We start from the raw sequence: 23,192 nt of genomic DNA on the forward strand, positions 1-23,192 counted from the left end.
AAGACAGATATGTGGGCATGAGAGCAGGGAGGGGGTGTTGAAATGGCTTTCGGACTGAGCGGAGGTGTTCTGCAAAGCGGTCACCGAATCTGCATTTGGTCTTCCCAACATAGAGGTGACCACATTGTGAGCAGTGAATACAGTATACGAAATTGAAAGAAGTACAAGAAAATTGATGCTTCACCTGAAAGGAGTTTTTGGAGCCTTTGATAGTGAGGAGAGAGGAGGTGAAAGGGCAGGCATTACTTCTCCTGCAATTGCTTGGGAAGGTGCTGTGGGAAGGGGACGAAGTGCTGGGGTACTGGAGGAGTGGACCAGGGTGTCGTGGAGAGAACAGTCCCTTCGGAATGCTGACGGGAGGTGAGTGGAAGATGCGTTTAGTGGCATCACACAGGACGTGGCGGAAATGGCAGAGGATAATCCTTTGGATGTGGAGGCTGGTGGGGCGGAAAGTGAGAGCAAGGGGAACCCTGTTGCGGTTTTGGGATGGAGGGACGGGGTCAGGGCAGAGGTGCGGGAAATGGGCTGGACGTGGTTGAGAGCCCTGTCAGCCACAGTGGAGGGGGAATCCTCGGTTGAGGAAAAAGGAAGATATCGAGTGCTGTAAAGGAAGGTTGCATCATCAGAGCAGATGCGTTGGAGACGGAGAAACTGGGAGAATGGAATGTAGTCCTTTGTGGGAGGCAGGGTGTGAAGAAATGTAGTCGAGGTAGCTGTGGGAGTCAGTGGGCTTATAATGAATATTAGTCCTACATCTGGCCACCTCTTTTTAAGAGCCTAGGATGAAGCCCATCAGGACCCGGGGACTTTTCAGTCCGCAGCTCCATCAGTTTGGTCAGTACCGCTTCCTTGGTAATTTCACCAAGTTCTTCTCTTCCTTCCACCTCCTGATTTACAGCGTTACTGAAATGTTTTTTGTATCCTTCTGAAGACAGGAGCAAAATATTTCTTCATTTCATCCGTCATTTTCTTATTATCTGCTATTAGCTCCTCATTCTCACTCTCTAGAGGACCAACACTCACTTTACTTTTTTGCTTTTTAAATACCTGTAGAAACTCTTGCTAGCTGTTTTTACATTTCTAGCTAGCGTCCTCTTTTACTCTAATTTCTTTCTCCTGATTAACTGTTTAGTTATTTTCTGCCATTCTTTACATTCTGACCAATCATCTGACCTGCCGCTCACCTTTGTGCAATTATATGCCTTTTCCTTAAGTTTAATGCTTTTGTTAACTTCTTTAGTTAACCATGGATGGTGGGTCTTCCCCTTCGAATTTTTTTTTATGGTAGAAAAAGACTTACCCTGAGTATTCTGAAATATCCCCATGACTGTCTGCCACTGCTTCTCTATTGATCTGTTTCCTAGTCTAGTAAACCAGTTCACTTCAGCTAGATCAGCTTTCGTGCCCACATAGTTACCCTTATTTCAGTTTAAAAAAAAATAATCTTAGACTCCCTCTTCTCTCTCTCAATCATTTTATGGATGAGGAGACCAAGGCTAGATCCTTGGGAGAATCCAGAGACAATAGTACATGGTGGAAAGAGCCCATTGCTGGAGTTGTTGCATCATCAGATAGGCAAGAATGGAACCAAGTGAAGGAAGTCTCACTGAACTGAACAAAAGGAGAGATATTGCAGGAGGCTAGTGTTATTGACTGTCAAAAGCTTCAGAAAATGAGAATCGGTTTTAGTGCACCAAAACCACACAGGATGACATTGTGATTTTAACTAGGGCTGTTCCAGTGCTGTGGCAGGGCAGTTTTATCAATAGCAGAATTTTTTTAAAAAAGTGACTGTAATGCTGTTTGTTGAGATAGGGCATAATGAATATTATTTTGAAAGGAAGGGGACAGTACCTGAGGGGAGGTAACTATAGAATGATAGGTAGCATGGTGCGGCAACAGGTAGGGAAATTGCGTGATTAGCAGTTTCATGGGAATGGTGTCAAGGGACCAGGAGATGAGTCTCCAAGACGAGATGGGAGAGAAGCTAGAGTAAGATGATGAGTTCTCAGTTTCAGCATGGGGAGCTTTTGAAGAAATTTGGCTTGCTGTTGAGTGACGGGGGTGGGAAGTAGGAGATGCAGATTAATCTCAAATTTTGTGCCAAAAGTCTGTGAACTCCTTGCAAATTTTAGAGGGGTCAGGGGAAAGGTGTTTCAGAAGATGTTGATAGTGGAGGAAAAAAAACCTGGGGTTCATCTGGTTTCAGCAGCAGATACAGGCCTGATGGCACTTGATCTGGTTGTATGACAATGCCCTAAGTTTAAAATCTGCTCCGGTTGGATGAAGACTTTTAGATGGAGTAGAGCTAGTCTGGAGCATTCTGTATAATTACTTTGCATCAACTTTTATAGTTAAGGAGGAGGTCAACATGCTGGAAATCCCAAGGAAGCTAATGGTGAATCAGGGATACGGGCTCACCAAAATTAACGTAAGCAAAATAATAATCAAAAAAAGTGATGAAAAGAATAATGGTACTAATGAGTGACAAATCCCCAGGGCCAGTTGGTTTCCATCTCGGGATTTTAAAGGATGTTGAGAACATTGCAGGTGCCTTTTAATTATAAGCTTCCAAATTCTCTTGACTTGGGAACAAATTCTTTTTGCTTTTTGAAAATTTGCACATCTTACTCCATTGCTTAAGCAGGTGATGTTGGGGAAACCAGGGAATTATATACCAGTTAACCTAACATCTGTGGTCAGGGTATTGCTAACATCTATAATTAAAGATGGGGTGACTGAACACCTTGAAAATTTTCAGCTCGTCAGAGAGAGCTAGCATGGATATGTAAAGAGTAAGTCATGCCTGACAAACTGGATTGAAAATTTAAGAGGTGACTAAAGTAGTGGTCAGGGGAATGTATGAATATTATTGATATGGACTTCCTGAAGGCATTTAATAAAGTCTCCCATAAGGGACTTAGCTGAAGTCATGAATTGAAGGCACATTATTGGCCTGGTTAGGAAATTGGCTGAGCAGAAAGAGACAGAGTAGGGATGATGGGCAGGTACTCAAATTGGCAGGATATGACTAGTAGTTTCCTGCAAGAATCTGTATTAAGGCCTCAACTATTCACTGTATTTATGAATGACTTAGATGATGGGGTAGAAAGCCACATACTGAATGTTGCTGATGACACAAAGATAGGTGGTATTGTAAGTAGCGTATATGAAACAAAATTACAAAGACATTACTAAACTGTGAATGGACAAAACTGGCAAATGGTTTTCAATATAGGCAAGTGAGGTCATCCACTTTGGACCTGAAAAGGACAGGGCACTTTAAGTGGTGAAAAGCTAGAAACAATGGAAGTCCAAAGAAACTTTGGGCTCCAGGTACACAGATCATTGTAAGGTCATGAAGAGGTATAGAAAATCAAAGGCTCATCGAATGTTAGCCTTTATATCTAGAGAACGAGAATACAAAGGGATGGAAGCCATGATTCAGCTATACAAAGCCTTGGTTAAACCATACATTGAGTATGGTGAGCAAGTTCTGGGCACCACCTCTTGGCCTTGTAAATTTAAGTTGCACTCTCCACTAGAATGATACTTGGACTCCAAGTGTTAAGCTACAAGGAGAGTTTACCCAAACTAGGGTTGTGTTCCATGGAACTGAGAAGGTTAAGGAGTGATTTGATAAAGGTTTTCAACATTATTCAGGTTAAAAATAGGAAGCAACGATTTCTGCCTGTTGGGGAGTCAAAGACTAGGGCCATAGTCAAAATTAGAGCTAACTCTCTTTCAGGAGTGAAATTAGGCAACAGTTCGTCATGCAAAGGGTGGGAAGAAGTTTGGACTATTCTGCAAACAACAATTGATGCTAGATCAGTTAATTTTAAATCTGAGGTTTTTATTTGCTAAATGTATTAAAGGATATGGGCAAAGGCAGGTATAAACCATAATCTCACTGAATGGCAGAACAGGCTCAAGGGGCTAAATGGTGTACTCCTGTTCTTATATTCCTAAAGCAGCAAAGCATAGATCATTTAGCAAGGGAGCAGGATCCCAGGAAGGCCAAGGGAACAACCAGAACAGAGCAAAGTTACTTCAGCATAACTGTTACGACCAGGTGAAAAAGGTGTCTAGGGGTCTGTTACTATCTTCACCTGGTCTTATTGTAACGGTTTAATTTTAAACACACTGATTTGAGCTCCCCCTTTTGTGAATCCTTGTTCACAACTTTCCAATTATAAGGCAAAGAAATGAGCGCAGACAGGCTTTCTTTGGTTTAAAGAAGAAAATTGAAATTTATTAAACCTTAAACTCTGATACGGTTAATGCGCATGGATATGTGATGCGCCCATGCTAGTATGCACATGTGATACACACGTGCAAATAGGGATAGAAAAGAGCAGAAGAAAAGATAAGTAGAACAGTTTGAGGCAATATCTTGTTACTGTTTCTCGAGTTCACTGTAGTCCTTGCTTGAAGATGTGGCCTTGGGTTTTGTTGGGGCCCAGTATTCTCCATAAACCTTGTTCAAGTAGGAGATTTTTCTGTCTGAGTTCATTGGTTTCAGTTCCCTGCGAGATGAGTAGGCAGGAGAGGAGAGGTCCTCTCAGACAAGGAACCAGGAGCTTTGAGTTCTAATCCTTTGTTGGAAGTTCAATCTCAACAGCCAGCTAGTCATGTGACTAAAACTGGTCTGACCACTTCTGTGTATTGGGGAAGCAACCAGTGGGTCTCTTTTGTTCCAACACTGCTAGTACTATGTAAATGTCCTTCCAGTCAGGGTCTTGCAATTTTTAGTTTTAATCATATAATGAAATCATGTGTGCCTCAGTCTTGGCAGGTGGGGAGCGGGTTGCCTGACAGTAACAATGGAACACTTCCTAGCAGAGCAGGAAACTCAGCCTTTGGAAGCAGATCAGGTACTGGAATAAAGACAGTCCAGCAGAAAATGCATGTGAGAACTTGTAGTTAAAGTCCAGATCACAGATTGAACTTAAGCTCTGAAACAGTTTCATGTCTGACTGGGTGGGAAGGGAGAGAGTGAGTGTGAGAGAGAGAGGGGGGGGGACATATAGACTGATGCCTTAGAGCAGGAGTTCTCAGCAATTTTGTTTGAGGTTTCCCTTCCTGTGTTTCAAAAATTCCATGGATCCCTGGTAACACAAGTACTTTTTCTGTAAATTTAAAAAGCTGCACAAATATATTTTTGTTTTACTTATAGCTTGACTGCGATGCTCCAGTCTTCCCCCTTCTTGGGGTAAGATTCCCTGTTTCTCCATGCACTGACTGACCAAAGACATCTCAGTTGGTGTACCTAACAGCACTGTTGGTGTACCTACATCCCAAGAACTGCAGTGGTTCAAGAAAGCAGCTCACCACCACCTTCTCTAGCAATTAAGGATGGGCAATAAATGCTGGCATAGCCAGTGACGTCCACATCCCCGAACAAATACATAAAAAAAATTATCCTTCCAATTTGCAACTTTTGTACCTTAAGCAATTTTAAAATTGGGGATACTGTATGAAAATGGCACTGGATGAAATTCTAATTCCGAACAGTGCAGGGGACATAACTCAATTGTTGGGGAGTTGTTGTTGGGAGGAGGGTGTCTGTGAGTGAAATCACATGGCATAGAACTGAGAAATCAAACATGAAGAAAACATGGCCATGTGGAGAATTTTGCCAATTGATTTAACATGCACAATGATGCCACAGGGGAAATTTTAAGTCTCCGCACTCACCCTGTGTGAGCTCAGGCCTCAATTTTGATTCACTTTCATTGGACAGCATCCCTTGATTGGCAAGGCATCACAGCCAATGCTTGTCTTGACTCAGATTCTGATCAGTCTATTATCACATCAATTTTTCTTTTACACACACTCTGGTTATTTTTGGCAGATCCCTCTAAATCCTTTCATGGACCCCAATTGAGAAGCCCCGCTTTAGAGCGACCCAGACTTGAACCACACTTTCTAATCTATGTAAATGAATTGGATACTGAAACAAACACTAAGCTTGCCATTTGTTGACACTAAAATAAGAGTAGTAGCGAAAGGATACAAAAGATAAGAGGAGCATGGAGGATTGTAATAGAGCAGTTCGATGGAGACGTAGTTGTACAATTATACAAATAGGAAATAAATGTAAATCTAATAAATGTCAAATCAATGTTGAATGGAAGAGACTAAAGACAAAATCTCTGTCTGTCTCTCTTGCTCGGTGTCATCTCCTCTACCCCCCCACCCCAAAATATTTTGAGTTTATAGTATAATTCTTAGGCCACACTGGAGGATTGTGCTCAATTTCATCACCAGGCTGCCAAAACACGTGCATTAGAAAAATAGTAACAAGACTGATTCCTGTGTAAGGGGATGAATTACAAAGGAAGATTAGAGCAGTTGGAATGGGAAGTAGAGTTTTGGGGAAATATTTTATTCAAAGTAGCCCCCCCCCCCCTCCTTTTTGTACAACAGAAAGTAACCAACTTTTTGCGAAGCTAGTTTCATTACTGATATTGTCTCTATTTGCTCTGGGATCAAAGAATAGTGAGAAGCTGGCAGGAGGTTCAGTAGGCAGAGGAAACATTTAAGATTATTGGCAAAAACAAAAACTAGCATGGCGATTAGCTTTTTTTGAATGCAAATTATGATCTGAATTGCACTACCTGAAAGGGTGGTGGAAGTAGATTCATTGGGAACTTTCTGAAAGGAATTGGATATATAGTTGAAATGGAGAATGTTGCAGGCTTATGAGGAAAGAGCAGGGGAGTGGGACTAATTGCTTAGGCCTTTGAAAAACCTACAGAGACACAATTAGCCTCAAGTACTGTATGATTCTATAATTCAATCCTGGGGAGTGCCTTTAGTTTTATTGAAAAGGGTGGGTTGTGGGCAGGGGGAAGTAGGACTGGAAGGGTCAGTGGGAACAGTGGTCAGATCAGCCTGTATAAATTGCTCCACATCAGGAAATAATACAGGAGCAAACGAATAGTATTTAAACATTTTAAAGCGGTGAAACGGACAGTTATTTTGTACTAAAGCATGTGATTTCAAAAGTAACATTTTTTAGTTTTTTTTTCCTCTTGTGCTTTGCAGTCTTTAACAGTTGAGCGACCTCATTGGTATCGATAAAGATTACTTAAAATTAAAACTGTAAAGTAGGTCATCAAAATTACATGGAAATTAGTGCAAATTTCAGGGCAGGCTTTTTTCAAAGTAATGTTGGTAGTACAGACAGAAACATTGGGATTCCAGTTGGTGTTGTACGCATTAGGTTGAATTTCAGCAGGCCAAATGACCTTTACTGACCCTTGTTCTTATGACCTGTTGGAAAACGTGTATGGATGTTGGGTGAAAATAGGATACGAGCCAACAGTGATGCTCATGAAAAACTTGTGTGCTGGCACAGAATGGCCACTTGGTGCTGGAGTCCTCTTAGAGGCTGTGAAACTAAGGATGAAAGATAGTGAGAAGGAGGTTGTACAGATGGTGGTTGGGGGGGTGGCGGGGTAGGAGGTGAGGGGGGAGGGGTGCAGTGTGGTGGTGGGAAATGAAATTAAACATTACAAATCAAGCAATATTGCTTATACTATTATGGATGCTTACTGAATATGTGAAAACCAAAATTGTGTTTCAGGTGTGGAAAGCCAGATTGAATGGCTATGAAGAAGCTGCCAAGCTCTTCCAGAAAATTCAAGATGAAAAAAGCCCAGAATGGTCCAAATACTTAGGATTAATCAAAAAATTTGTAACCGATTCAAATGCAGTAGCTCAGCTGAAAGGACTGGAAGCAGCACTTAATTATATAGAAAACGCTCATGTAGCAGGAAGGTAAGTTCTAAAAATCCACAGTAGTAGTTTTGAATCCACATTTTGATGGTTTACAAAACAAATCTCATTGCAAAGGCATATTTACAAATGTTTGAGTTGCATATTTAGTTGCATGGATTTTGTTGCTTGGATTTTGGAATCTTGTGTATCATTTTTGGATGGGTTTGAACGTGGGTCAATGAAACCAGAAGAATGAACTAAATTTTTTAACTAACGTTAAACAAACAAACTAGCATGCTTGCATAATGCATGAGTTAAATCAGAGTGGCAAAGGATACAATCCACACTAGAGCACGGCTACCGGACACGACGATGCGTCGGCTCGCTCTTCCGGGTCCGGCATTCAGGCTCGGGTCAGGCCGGGTCGGACACAGTGACAGCCAGGACGTCAAGGCGGGAAACATTTCACACTAGTCTGCAGTGAGCGATTCCATCCAAGGTAGAGCACAACCTCTTTAATATAATCAACTTTATTCCGGTAGTCGGGTCGGGCGGGAAAAAATGAAAGGACTCTGGCCGGGTCGGGCTCGGGTCGGATGTGGTTCTGTCTGGCTTGGGTCAGGTTTTGTTCGCATACCCGAGCAGGCCTTTAATCCACACTATTTCCTACCTCTTATGTGGAAAATGTTCATTCCACATATATGGATTTTCTCTTTGAATTTACTAATTTTTGGATAAAGTTGAAGGCTTGTGTTCAATTATAGTGTACTATAGTGCCTTTACAGTATTCAATATCTTTTAATATGTAATGTTTTAGCACAGTAGGTTAGTGAACACTGACTGACCTGTGTTTTGTTGTAGTTTTCTGTAGACATTACATTTTCTGCTTGAAATAAATGCTAGAATTTTTGCCACTGTCATTTTTCTAATGAGGGGATTAAAGAGAATCTTGGGTACAGCCATTGCAAAATGACTTGGGTAGCACGTCTTGTGATCCCCAGTTGGATCGAGAAAAAGTTGGGATGTCGTCTTGTGCTTTAGAGAAAAATAACTTGCATTTATACAAAATTCTTTCAGAACCTCGATATTGCAAAGCACTTTAACTACCTTTTTGACGTGTAGTCACTGTTAGATTGTAGGGGATATGGCTTCCAGTTTTCACACAGCAATATCCGACAAAGACCAATAAAAGGAATGACCAGATCTGTTTGTGCTGGTGTTGATTGAAGGATAAATGCTGGACAGGATATGAGGGAGCTTTCCTGCTTTTTTGAATAGTGCATAAGTATTTTTGCATCCATCTGAGACAACAAAATATGTTTATGTAGCACTGTTGAGTGCTTCCATTAGTAACTGTAAAGTTTTTTGGCTCCTGTTGAAAGTATCAAACTAATTACTGCCTTTTATAATTTCAGAACGGCTGGAGAAGTGTCATCAGGGGTTGTAAATAAAGTGTTCAACCAACCAAAAGCAAGAGCCAAGGAGCTGGGGATGGAAATATGTCTAATGTACATAGAAATAGAAAAGACTGAGCCTGTTCAAGAGGAGCTACTTAAAGGACTTGACAACAAAAACCCGAAGATTATTGTGGCCTGTATAGAAACAATAAGGAACGCTCTTTGGTAAATATAGGGTGTATTCTACTCTGCCTTGTCTTATAGCTGTAAAAAATTTTTTGACCTGGGGGTGGGGGGGGGGTGGGGGGAGTGCGGGGCGGAAATTCCCCTGAAGGTAATCGCCTGTTCAAAAGTCTTAAATTTTGACTAAGTTTGCCTGCTACCTTAAATGTAGTCATTCTGTATCTTAGTTCAGTTGTGTGACCAAATATCTAAGGATAAATGATGTAAAATCAGTACCAATCTAAACTATATTTTATCTATCTTGATCAAAATCTAACTTTTTCTGATTTTTGTTAGTGAATTTGGTTCAAAAATAGTACAACTCAAGCCAATTGTCAAGGCTTTGCCAAAATTATTTGAATCTCGAGAAAAAGCTGTTAGAGATGAAGCCAAATTATTGGCAGTGGAAGTCTACAAGTGGATTCGTGATGCCTTACGACCACCGCTGCAAAATATAAATTCTGTGCAGGTATATTAATTTTATATAGTAAAACTTATAATTGAGCAGTTGTGATGCACCAATGTTGAAGGAGATACAGATTCAGTTACTGTTCCCCTCAGTTGAAAGAACTTGAAGAAGAATGGGTTAAATTGCCAACTACAGCTCCCAGACAGACGCGGTTTTTGCGTTCTCAGCAAGATCTTAAAAGCAAGTTTGAACAGCATCAAGCAGCAGGTGATGAAGAAGAAGGTCAGTGAAATACATAGAATTTACTCAGATTTTTCTTGATTAAAACTCAAATTCAGGATCTTGTTTTTAAGCCCTTCACTGCAGTTTTTGACTCTGCCAAATTCTAGATACTGAAGCTTTGCATCAGTTTACCAAAAGTTCCATTTGTTTAATAAAAACACTAATTTAAGCTAAACTAGTATAACATCTAGTAAAGACCTGGAAAGTACATGGTACATGTTTAAAAACAAGATCAGACCCTTCTTTACACTGTTAGCTATTTTCTGACATTTAATCTAGGCTTGCATATAAAGATAGGTCAAGTGGGTGCGAGTGCTGATAGCTGGATGTTGCTTATGGAATCACTGTTCCAAAGGGTCTAGTAATGGTGAGGAGAAAAGATAGGCCAAAGAGGACCTTCTTAATATCCAAGATAACGTAGTTTCTTAATGTGCAAGAATTTGATGCTCAATTTATTGGCAAAGTTTGCTGACATTTAACTTATTACAAGAAATGAGAAGATTTTTGCAGGAGTAGGCTTGTATTTAATACATTCTCCAAAGAGTTTTTTATGATCCAAATATACTATTACCTGAGTGTTTAGCTTGAACTGATGAATAAAACACAATTCATACTCGTGACTAATACTGATTTATACCTAAATTCAGCTTGTGTGCCAGAATTTTAAACCTGTTTGAGTTTAGAATTCACACAGACTTAAACTTTGTTTGACATTGTGGTTAAGACAGAGGTGGAAAATGTGACATACAATAACCAAGCAACAAATTGAAGTTTAGGTTGGGGGCGAGGGTATATTCTAGGCCAGATATTCACGAGATTTGCCATGGCAAGTGGGCTGTGTTTAGGTTGACTCAACATTGACTTCAGATCTCATGAAGTCTCATGGTATCAGGTCAACCGTGTGCAAGGAAACCTCCTGCTGATTAGCACTAATGTCCTCCCTCTGTAGATGAATCCGTACTCCTTCAAGTTGAACACCACTTGGAAAAAGCGCTGAGGATAGCAAGGGCACAAAATGTGGGCGGCGCAGTGGTTAGCACCACAGCCTCACAGCTCCAGCGACCCGGGTTCGGTTCTGGGTACTGTCTGTGCAGAGTTTGCAAGTTCTCCCTGTGTCTGCGTGGGTTTCTGCCGGGTGCTCCGGTTTCCTCCCACAGCCAAAGACTTGCAGGTTGATAGGTAAATTGGCCATTGTAAATTGCCCCTAGTGGAGGTAGGTGGTAGGAGAATGGTGGGGATGTGGTAGAGAATATGGGGTTGATGTAGGATTAGTATAAATGGGTGGTTGTTGGTCAGCACAGACTCGGGCCAAAGGGCCTGTTTCAGTGCTGTATCGCTAAATAAATAAAAATAAAAAATAAATAAATGAATAAAAAAAATGTACTCGAGGTGGGGGAACTTCAATATCCCACCAGTGGCTCAGTAGCATCGCTACTGAGTGCTGAAGGGCATATCTGCCAGACTGGGCCTTCAGGTGGTGAGAGAACCAACAAGAGGTACAAACCTACTTGACCTCATCCTTACCAATCTACCTGTCACAGATGCCTCTGTCCCTGACAGTATTGGGCAGAGTGACCATCCCACAGTCCGTGTGGAGACAAAGTCCAGTCTTCACACAAAGACCCCCTCCATTCTGCTGTGTGGCAGTACCAACTTGCTAAATGAGAGGGATTCTGAATAGATCTAGCAACTAAAAACTGGGCATACATGAGGTGCTGTGGGGCATCAGAAGCAGCAGAATTCTTTCAACCGCAATCTATAACCGCATGGCCTAGCAGATCCCTCAACCTGGCTCAATGAGAACTGCAGGAGAGCATGCCAGGAGAAACACCACACATAGCTAAAAATGAGATGCCAACCTGGTGAAGCTAGAACATGGGACTTAAATGCATTCTAAAAAGCAGAAACAGCATGCGATAGACAAGAGTTAAGCAATCCCACAATCAATGAATCAGATCAAAACTCTGAAGTCCTGCCACATCCAGTTGTGAAAGGTAATGGACAATTAAACAACGAACCAGATGAGAAAGTTCCACAAACCCCCATCCTCAATGATGGGGAAGCCCAGCACATAAATGCAAAAGACGAGGTTAAGTACATGCAACCGTCGCAGCCTCTTCCTGAGCATCCCACCATCACAGGTGCCAGTCTTGAGCCAATTCAATTCGCTCCACGTGATATCTAACAGTGGAACACACTCGGCCCTGACAACATCCCAGTTGTAGTACTCGAGAGTTATGCTTCAGAACTAGCCACGCCCCTAGCTATTTGTTCCAGTACAGCTACAACACTGGCAACTATGTCAAAGTGGAAAATTGCCCAAATATATCGTGTCCACAAAAAGCAGGATAAATCCAATCTAGCCAATTACCGCTTCAACAGTCTACTCTCAATCATAAGCGAAGTGGTGTAAGGTGTCTTCAACAACACTCCCAAACGGCACTTCCTCATCAGTGCTCAATTTGGAATAAAAACAAGAAATGCTGGAAATACTCAGCAGGTCTGGCAGCATCTATGGATAGAGAAGCAGAGTTAACGTTTCAGGTCAGTGACCCTTCTTCTGTCACTGACCTGAAACGTTAAGTCTGCTTCTCTCTCCACAGATGCTGCCAGACCTGCTGAGTATTTCCAGCATTTCTTGTTTTTATTTCAAATTTCCAGCATCTGCAGTATTTTGCTTTTATTTTAGTGCTCAGTTTGGGTTCTGTCAGGGCCACTCTGCTCCAGACCTCACTACAGCCTTGGTCCAAACGTGGACAAAAGAGCTAAATTCCAGAGGTGAGGTGAGAGTTACTGCCCTTTACATCAAGGTAGCATTTGTCCAAATGTGGCATCAAGAATCCCTAGCAAAATTGAAGTCAATGGGAATCGGGGGTGGGGGGGAATATCCACTGGTTGGAGTCATGGCTAGGACAGAGGAAGATGGTTGTGGTTGTTGGAGGCCAATCTTCTCAGTCCCAGTTCCTCAGGGTATTGTTATGGCTGAACCATCTTCAGCTGCTTCATCGATCATTAGAAATGTGGATGTTCACCGATTATAGTGTTTCGTACCATTTGCGATTCCTCAGCTATTGAAGCAGTTCATGTCTGCATGCAGCAAGACCTGGACAACATTTAGGCTTGGGCTGATAAGTGACAAGTAGCATTGGTGCCATGCAAGTACCAGGCAATGTCCATCAACGAGAGAATCTAACCATCTCCCCTTGGTGTTCAATGGCATTACCATCACCAAACCCCCCATCGTCAACATCCTGGGGATTACCATTGACCAGAAACTTAACTGGACCGACCAGCCATATAAGTACTGTGGCTAGAAGAGCAGGTCTGAGGCTGGCAATTCCGTGACGAATAACTCCCTTCCTGACTCTCCACCACCTACAAGCAAAGTCAGGAGTGTGATGGACTACTCTCCACCTGCCTGGATGAGTGCAATTCCAACAGCACTCAAACTCTACACCATCCAGGACGAAACAGCCTGCTTGGTTGGCACTCCATTTGCCACCTTAACCATGTATTCAATCCACCACTGACACGCAGGGCTGGATTTTATTAGCGCAGCGCGCGCTTTGACCTCTGCGGCCTTCCGAAACACAAGTGCAGCCGCCAAGTCCCTGCACTATTATGCATGGGGTCTTATTTAAATAGAAGGGTGGAGCTGCCATCCCCGATGATTTAGAGGGGGCAGCCGCTGCGTCTGGCGCCATTTTTAAAGGGCTTCAAGCCCTTCAGTAATACTTCAATATTTAAAGGTCCTGGTCTGCGGTAAATAAAATTTTATTTCCACTTTAAATCCCGTCTCTCACCCCCACAAGTTGCCCTCTTTTATCCCCCCCCCCCATAATTTTTTTTTGTTCTGCTGAACTACCCCCCCCATAATTCTTTTGATCTGCTGAACTACCCCCCCTTGAAATTTGTTCCCTTTGACCCTCGACCCTCAACCCCTTCGCACCATCCCACAGTCAATAAAAATTGGTTTCCCTGCTCTCCCACCCTGAAAATTTTATTCCTCCCCCTCCCCACCAGGTTCTCGCCTCTGAACTCCAAACAGAGTTCCAAAGGCGCGAAAGGTGCAATTGGCGTCGGATGGCGCTACCAGCAGGTAGGTTAATTTAAATCTAATTTGTTAATTTGAATATCTAGATAAAGGCCACACTGCCAGGGTAGGGCAGTGTCCTCTGCATTGGCCTGGGCCTCTGGATTATTTCAGTTACATTACCACTACTCTGTCTACATGATGCACTGTAGCAACCTGCCAAAGCTCCTTTTCACAGCATCTTCCAATCCCACAGCCTCTACCACCTGGAAAACCAAGAGCAGCAGACGCATAGGAGCACCACCACCTACAGGTTCCCCTCCAAATTTTGCATCATCCTGACTTGAAACTGTATTCCGTTCCTTCGATGTTGCTGGGTCAAAATTGTGAAATTCCCTCCCTAACAGCACTGGTGTATCTACACATCATGGTTCAAGAAGGCAGCCCATCACCAGCTCGAGGTCAATTAGGGATGGGCAGTAAATGCTGTCCTTGCCAGCGAAATTCACCACATTTTTCAAAAAATTAACTATTGTGTGGTACGCATGTTATTGCACACCCTATAAATAAGTGAACTTTGTGGGGGGATAGAGAAGTGTCATGTTAACTGTATCTGAGCAATTTTCCTAGAATGGGTAGAATTTTGCAATGATTTGGAAGAGCAAATTTGTGCTTTTGATATAAATAAATGGAAAATAGAGAAACTATTGGCAGGAAAATATCTTAAATTGCAGAGTATTTATTCTCTTGAGGCCCAGTTGCAGCTTAGATTTGACATACAAAGAAAACACAATAAATTTTAATATGAAGATGCCATATGGTTTTCTTTGCAGGTGAAGAGGAAGGAGAAGCCCCTGTTGTGGATGCTTATGATCTTTTAGAGCCTGTTGAGATTCTTTTAAAGCTTCCTAAAGATTTCTATGATAAAATTGTAAGTACAATCTCGTTGCTATGCACATTTTTATATTGTCAAGAAAATGGTTTCCTTCTGTGAAAGACGTTTGTAATGGAGCTACCTTTTTCCTCCAACTCCCCCTGCTAATCAAGTGATACGAGTGGACCACTGATCTTTTCTAAATTTTTAGCATTTTAACTCCACTTATTCTTTCATCTTGAGGGTTATGAGCATTGTAACCTTTTTACTGACTTCAGGGGGAATAAAAGGCCGCTCAGCCTGCATTACCTAAGTTTGCAGGAAAAGATGAGCTGCAGCCTCTACATTGTGGTTCAAATTAGGGACTTAGCAGATTTGGAGGACTGTTTTTGTGAACCTCCACTTGGGGCTAATTTACTTTCATGTGCATCTTGTAAATAGTAAGTTTATAGTCTGCTTAGCAAATCTATTTTAAAAGGTCATTTTGGCAGATCACTAAATACAGTATTTCACTTGAAATCAAACTTTTTTGTTCACTTGGTGGTTTTATTATAGGTTGTCATGGTTGAGAATATTACTTCAAGATAATTTATAAGAAACCTTGCAAAAGCTAATTATGAAATGTCCCTACTGGATCTTGTGAATTCCTTAGGTGTCTGATCAGTTAGAGAGAACCACTGTCAGCATTTAAACTAACTGGGAACTTGTTAACCAGGTAGTTCTGAATGTGTTGAACCTCCCAACAGTTCAGGAGTTTGCTTCAGAAAGTCATAACTGTAAACAGCACCCAAGAACAATCTGGCATTGATAACTGGCTACCAGTAAATCTTAATAAATTGATCTAGTATTTTATCTGTTAGCACGTGAAATCCTGTGTACTATTCAAATTGATCTGTTTTTTTTTCATCTAATTAAAATAGGAAGCCAAAAAATGGCAGGAGCGGAAAGAAGCTTTGGAAGCACTTGAGGTGCTTGTGAAAAACCCCAAGCTAGAATCCGGAGATTATGCGGATGTCGTGAGAGCACTTAAAAAAGTAACTATATACCTGTCATGCTGTATTTCAGTCTTATGACAAATTGTGCATCAATGTTATTGGTGCTGCTGCATACACCATTTAACTTTACCAAAATACCTTAATTCTGAAGAATCTGCACTAGTATTTAAAGCACCTTTTGCCCTTGCAACACTCACTTCCTTCACTCATGCTGTCTTTTTGAGAAGGGAACGGACTTGGATTTTAGAATCCTGAAATCCATGCCAGTGAACTCTAATAGTTGAGCATGAGGTCAGGAGGAGTATGAAAGCTGTGTTTTATTGAATTATGATTACCCACAGATGCATTAAAGTAGTCTAGTGCATTTTTGTATGAGTTGTACTTTCTACCCAGTTTTTTTTTCCCTGTGTGATTTGTAAATAGTTTTTCATTAGCCTTTCTGGTCTTGTAAGTTCAAGATTCTATCTGGGGAAATTTCTTTGGCAAGTCTCAATTCTACCAGGCAAATTTCAGCTGGTTGAGGAGCCTTATTTGACATAGAAGTTCTTGGGGCCAAGTTTCACATTTAACTGTGATAGAAGTTGATTTGGTACTTCACCAATCTGTTAATTTTCCATTGCGTAGCTTATTACTTAATGATAAGTATGTCCATTTCCCAGTAGAGTTAAACTAAATGGATGGTTGCGTGCATTCCCTATTGGTTCTTATAAACAAGACACTTTTTGACCTGAGCTAAGGGTCAGTCAACAAAAACTGCTTTTATCTCATGGGCAGCCTTAAAGCAAGCTTCAATATGAATATAACAGCAAAGCTATTGCATGAAGTTTTTCTTTTATCTGTTCATAGCATTACTTATTTCTAAGAGTTTTAAAGAAGGCAGTTTGCTGACAACGTAACCATTAGGTGGCGCAGTACTAGCACATGCGTAAATGCAGCCTCTTCCACTGAAACGTCACTTTGCGACGTTCAGGCAGCTGCCAGGATTAAAGGTGGCGCTGCTCAATTTATCACAGGAAAAGAGCTTCAACCGGAAAATCCCCTCAATGGCTGCCATCGCCGCCTCCATCCCACCCCCAACAGTCCCCCACTCCCTCCTGCCATTGTGCTTCTCTCTATCGATCCCTCCTGCGCCCATCTTCTCACTGACTGCCTGTTGCCTTCCCTTAAGTGCTTGCTACAGCCTTGCGGCCGCGCCACTTCCCTTCTCTCAGCTGCTCGCTCCCACGTTTGATCGTTCTCAGCGCACTGCCCGAAGAAGCAAGGCGGGCTGCGAGGGATGATGTAGGAGCACGTGGCCAAGAGGAGGGAAGCGGCGCGGCCTAGAGCTAGCGTCTGGAGGGAGGGGGAAATGGGGAGCGAGCGGCCGGAGGGCGGGATGCGAGAAGCGGGGAACAATTGGCTGACGGGAGGGGAAGGAGGTGGGGAGCAGTGGCGAGCTCTGAAGTAAGTGGCTGAGAGGGGAAGCGGCCGGTCGGGGTGAGGGGTCGAAAGCGTCAAGGCCTGGGAAGAGTGGCCAGTGGGGCAGGAAAGAGTAGCTGAGTGGGGGGAAGCGGGTGGTGGGAGCGAGTAGCTGAGTTAGGGGGAGCAAGTGGCGGGCATCGAGCTCCAGCCACTCAATGACATTGGCGTTACGTGATGACGTTTTCCCGCGCATGCACCAGTTAGTCCTGGCAAGACATAGGCTGTGCATGCGCAGCATCTCACCTAGAGCAGGAGACCGTTTGCACATGTGCACAGCTTGGAACACTCTGACGTTGGTGGACCACTGCGTTGTCAGGAGTCACTTTGTTTAAAGAATCAGGGTCTCCAGCCCTTCAGTTAGTAACTCCATCACTTGTGACCCATGAGATTCAATGGGATAAGCTCTTGAAATGTGATCCCTCAAATGTAAACATATGAAAATAAAAGATGAGACCCAGTTTGCTCCATTTGAGCCTGTCCCATCCAGTCACGGTACAATGTATGACATCATGATGCCTGCACTCCCTCTTTTCTTTTCCCCCTCCGGCCCATCCCAATCACCCATACATTCTCCTCGAAAACACATTTTAATCTTGGGCAGGAAGTAATCAAGCTTGCTGGAAAATGAGAATTTTTGCACAGTTCTGAATGCTGAATTTTTTTTAGATTTGAATTTTCCCTTCTAGGTTATTGGAAAGGACTCCAACGTACTGCTTGTGGCTCTGGGTGCAAAATGTCTTGCTGGTCTAGCTGCTGGACTCAGGAAGAAGTTCCAGTGTTATGCTACTCATGTAAGTTTCAAATAATGTGTGGGACTTCTGAACAAAGGTTATCTTGCATATAGAAAATGTATAAATTACAAGTATTTTACTTGCTTGTTAACCTTATGTGCAGTGAGTTTTATGACTGATTCCTTAGGATTGAGAAAGGTGTGATGTGTGGCAATGAGTTCTGTGGTGTGTTAATCTGTATTTGTTGGTGATTAACAGGAATGTTACTAGGAAGCTAGAAGAGTTTTCTGCTTTGTATAGTGTCATGAGATCTTTAACATCCACCTACATTTGCTAGTCAGATAGAGGTCAAGAATCAATCTTGTGGCTAACTTTCCTTCAACCAAACCCTCACCATAGGAAGATGGGAACAACAGTAGGCCGTTTAGCTGCTCAAGTCTGTTCCACCGTTCAGTGAGTAGCTGATGGCTGATCTGTAACCTAACTCCATACACCTGCCTTTGCCCCAAATTCCTTATACCTTTGGCTAACAAAAATCTGTCAATCTCAGTTTTAAAATTAATAACTGATCTCACGTCAATTGCCTTTTGCAGAAATGTTCCAAACTTCCACCACCCTTTGCATGAAGTGTTTCCTAATTTCGCTCCTGAATGGTTTGGCTTTAATTTTTTTTACACTACATCCTAGTCCTAGACCCCAACTATTAGAAATAGGATAGATTGGGAGAAACTACCCATTCCCTTAATATCTTGAGAACCCGGATCAAATCATCCCTTAACGGTCTCCATTCCAGGGAATACAACCCTAGTTTGTTTAATCTCGTCAAGTAGCTTAACCCTTGGAGTCCAGTATCCTTTCCAGAATATCTGTACTGCACTCCCTCCAAGGCCACTACATCCTACCTAAAGTGTGGTGCCCAGAACTGCTCACAGTATTTCAAGTGTGGACTAGTCTGGTCTTTGCATAGCTGACATGACTTCTACCCCCTTGTATTCTCATCCTCTTGATATAAAGGCCAGCATTCCGTTAGCCTTGTTGAATATTGTCTGAAACTGTCCATGACTATTTTTTGTCTATGTGCAAGGATCCCCAAGTTTCTTTGGACCTCCACTGTTTCTAGCCTTTTCATCATTTAGAAAGTACCCTGTCCTGAAAACAATTTGCCAAAATTTTCGTGTTCACTTAATCTATCAATGTCTCTTTGTAGATGGGAATGTAAAATTATGCGGCTTACAATGCTGCCCATCTTTGTGTCATTGGCAAATTTGGATATGGAGCTTTCTATCCTGTCATCTAAGTCATTAATGAATACAGTGAATAGTTGAGACCCCAATACAGGTCTTTGTGGGACAACACAAGTCACATGCTGCCTATTAGAGTATCTGTCCATTAGCTGTCTTTCTGCTCAGCTAATTTCCTAGCCGGGTAATAATTTGCCTTCAGTTCTCTGAGCTTCAACTTTGGATAACTGTCTCTTATGTGGTACTTTATCAGGTGCCTTCTAGAAGTCCATTTAAATATCCATAGACATTCCCCTATCCACTATAGTCACCATTTCAAAAAAATATTCAATCTGGTTCATCAGGCATGACCTGCCCTTTATAAATCCATGTTCGTTCTCTGATCAACTGAAAATGTGTTCAGTCACCCTAACCTTAATTATAAAGTAATTAACTAAGTAGAGATGGCTGGGCAGGTGATGTGCTGTAGCTGTATGATGTGGGAGCTGGCTGTCCCCATTGTGAACGGCAGGGACCACATCTGCAGCAAGTGTTGGTTGCTGGAAGAGCTCCGGCTCAGAGTTGATGATCTGGAATCTGAGCTTCAAACACTGCGGCACATCCGGGTGGGGGAGAGTTACCTGGACGTTTTGTTTCAGGAGGCAGTCACGCCTGGTAGATTAAGTAATTCAAATTCAGTTAGTGATCAGGGACAACAGGGTAATCTGCCATGGGTGTCTAAGGAAATAAGGGAGGCTATCAAATTGAAAGAGAAGGCATACAAAGTGGCCAAAAACAGCATGAAACTAGAAGATTGGGAAAACTTTAAAGGTCAACAGAAAGCTACAAAAAGAGCTATAAAGAAAAGTAAGATGGAACATGAGAAAAAACTAACACAGAATATAAAAACAGATAGCAAAAGTTTCTATAAATATATAAAACGAAAAAGAGTGGCTAAAGTAAACGTTGGTCCTTTAGAGGATGAGAAGGGGAATTTAGTTATGGGATATGATGAAATGGCCGAGGCATTGAACAGGTATTTTGTATCGGTCTTCTCAGTGGAGGACATTAATAACATGCCAGTAATTGACAAAGAGACGAACGTAGGTGAGGACCTGGAAACAATCATTATTACGGAAGAGGTAGTGTTGGGCAAGCTAATGGAGCTAAGGATTGATAAGTCTCCTGGCCCTGATGGAATGCATCCCAGGGTACTAAAAGAGATGGCGGGAGGAATAGCAGGTGCACTGACGGTAATTTTCCAAAATTCGCTGGACTCTGGGGTAGTCCCAGTTGATAGGAAAACAGCAGATGTGACGCCACTGTTTAAAAAGGGAGGTAGACAAAAGATGGGGAATTATAGGCCGATTAGCTTAACCTCTGTAGTGGGGAAGATGCTTGAGTCTATTATCAAGGAAGAAATAGCAGGGCATCTCGATAGAAATTGTCCCGTTGGGCAGACACAGCATGGGTTCATGAAGGGCAGGTCATGCTTGACAAATCTTTTGGAATTCTATGATGACATTACGAGCAAGGTGGACAATGGGGACCCAGTGGATGTGGTGTACCTAGATTTCCAAAAGGCCTTCGACAAGGTGCCGCACAAGAGGCTGCTGCGTAAGATAAGGATGCATGGCGTCGGGTAAAGTATTAGCATGGATAGAGGATTGGTTGACTAACAGGAAGCAGAGAGTGGGGATAAATGAGTGCTATTCTGGTTGGCAATCAGTCACTAGTGGTGTGCCTCAGGGATCGGTGTTGGGACCGCAATTATTTACAATTTATATAGATGATTTGGAGTTGGGGACCACGTGTAGGGTGTCAAAGTTTGCAGATGATACTAAGATGAGTGGCAGAGCAAAGTGTGCAGATGACTGTGAAACTTTGCAGAGGAACATAGATACATTGAGTGAGTGGGCAAAGGTCTGGCAGATGGAATACAATGTTAATAAATGTGAAGTCATTCATTTCGGTAGGAGTAACCGGAAAAAGGATTATTACTTGAATGGTAAAAAGTTGCAGCATGCTGCTATGCAGCGGGACCTAGGTGTCCTTGTGCATGAATCGCAGAAGGTTGGTCTGCAGGTACAGCAAGTAATTAGGAAGGCAAATGGAATTTTGTCCTTCATTGCTAAAGGGATTGAGTTTAAAAGCAGAGAGGTTATGATGCAGCTGTATAAGGTACTGGTGAGGCCGCACTTGGAGTACTGTGTGCAGTTTTGGTCTCCTTACTTGAGAAAGGATATACTGGCACTGGAGAGGGAGCAGAGGAGGTTCACTAGGTTGATTCTGGAGTTGAGGGGGTTGGCTTATGAGGAGAGACTGAGTAGATTGGGATTATATTCATTGGAGTTCAGAAGAATGAGGGGGGATCTTATAGAAACATATAAAATCATGAAGGGAATATATAAGATACAAGTAGAGAGGATGTTTCCACTGGCAGGTGAAGCTAGAACAAGAGGGCATAGCCTCAAGATTAGAGGGAGCAGATTTAGGACTGAATTGAGAAGGAACTTCTTCACCCAGAGGGTTGTTACTCTATGGAATTCCTTGCCCAGTGAAGTAGTTGACGCTTCTTCAGTAAACGTCTTTAAAGCTAAGGTAGATATCTTTTTGAACAATAAAGGAATTAAGGGATACGGTGGGAGCGCGGGTAAGTGGATCTGAGTCCACGAAAAGATCAGCCATGATCTTATTGAATGGCGGAGCAGGCTCGAGGGGCCGGACGGCCTGCTCCTGCTCCTAGTTCTTATGATCTTATGATAACCTCCAGCTATTTCCAACCAACATATGTTAGGTTAATGGTCTATAATTCCCTGGTTTTCCCCCTCTTATCTATCTTAAATAGCAGAGTAACATGCAAATTTTCCAATATAAAGGAGTAGTTCCTGAATAGAGAGAACTTTGGAAGATTATAATTTGGGCATCTGCAGTGTTCCCATCAATGTCCCTTAAGACCCTGAGATGGAAGCCATCTTATTCGTGGGATGTGGCCGTTGCTGGCTAGGCCAACATTTATTGCCCATCCCTAATTGCCTTGCAAATGTGGTGGTGAACTGCCTTCTTGCACTGCTGCAGTCCATGTGGGGTAGGTACACCAAGAGTGCTGTTAGGCAAGGAGTTCCAGGATTTTGACCCAGTGCCAGTGAGGGAACGATGATATAGTTCCAAGTCAGGATAGTGTGTGGCTTGCAGGTGGTGTGTTCCCATGCATCTGCTGCCCTGGTCCTTCTAGGTGGTAGACATTGTGGGTTTGGAAGGTGCTGTCTAAGGAGCCTTGGCGAGTTGCTGTAGTGCATCTTGTAGATGGTACACATTGCTGCCAGTGCATCAGGGTGGAGGGAATGAATGTTTGTGGATGGGGGTGCCAATCAAACTGGTTGTTTATGGTCCTGGGATTTGTTGCTCTTTAGTGCCATGAATTTCTTCATTACTGTTACCTTGCACTCATTTTGTTGACTCCCTGTCCTTGATTCAGTAATAGTTTCTTTGGGACGTCTGGCATGTTGACCTCTTCCTCTAGTGTGCATACTGTTGCGAAACCACCATACCTCCTCCTTTTCCCTTAGTGTTCCTCCTGCCACGCTGATTGCAATCAGCTAACTCCCTAAAGATCCAGAATCAAATGTGGGACCATACTGGCTCAAAATGATACATATTAATTCATTTTAAATTGCATTTTTGAGCAAAGTTTATTACCAGTGTCCATAGTTCAAAACCTCTATTATACAAACTTATTCAATCTTTTCAGGTGGTGCCAACACTTCTGGAAAAGTTTAAAGAGAAGAAACCTCAAGTAGTTCAGGCTTTGCAAGAAGCTATTGATGCTGTTTTTCTCACTGT

At 42.5% G+C, this 23,192-nt stretch overlaps 1 protein-coding gene across 4 annotated transcripts in view; it reads left to right on the forward strand.

The window, feature by feature from the left end:
* The window catches only part of ckap5 (cytoskeleton associated protein 5), a 198,148-nt gene that overhangs the window by 25,561 nt on the left and 149,395 nt on the right, over positions 1-23,192 (forward strand). For 3 of the 4 annotated variants that reach the window (XM_068046465.1, XM_068046466.1, XM_068046467.1), the window contains exons 3-10: positions 7,592-7,785; positions 9,141-9,347; positions 9,642-9,813; positions 9,906-10,035; positions 14,902-14,999; positions 15,863-15,976; positions 18,085-18,189; positions 23,101-23,190. In XM_068046465.1, the coding sequence (XP_067902566.1) occupies positions 7,592-7,785; positions 9,141-9,347; positions 9,642-9,813; positions 9,906-10,035; positions 14,902-14,999; positions 15,863-15,976; positions 18,085-18,189; positions 23,101-23,190 (1,110 nt within the window). The remainder of the gene's footprint in view (positions 1-7,591; positions 7,786-9,140; positions 9,348-9,641; positions 9,814-9,905; positions 10,036-14,901; positions 15,000-15,862; positions 15,977-18,084; positions 18,190-23,100; positions 23,191-23,192) is intronic. The other variant, XM_068046468.1, reaches the window with a different exon arrangement.

This window comes from Heterodontus francisci, chromosome 14 (genome assembly GCF_036365525.1).
Source record: "Heterodontus francisci isolate sHetFra1 chromosome 14, sHetFra1.hap1, whole genome shotgun sequence".
Classification (NCBI taxonomy): Eukaryota; Metazoa; Chordata; class Chondrichthyes; order Heterodontiformes; family Heterodontidae; genus Heterodontus; species Heterodontus francisci.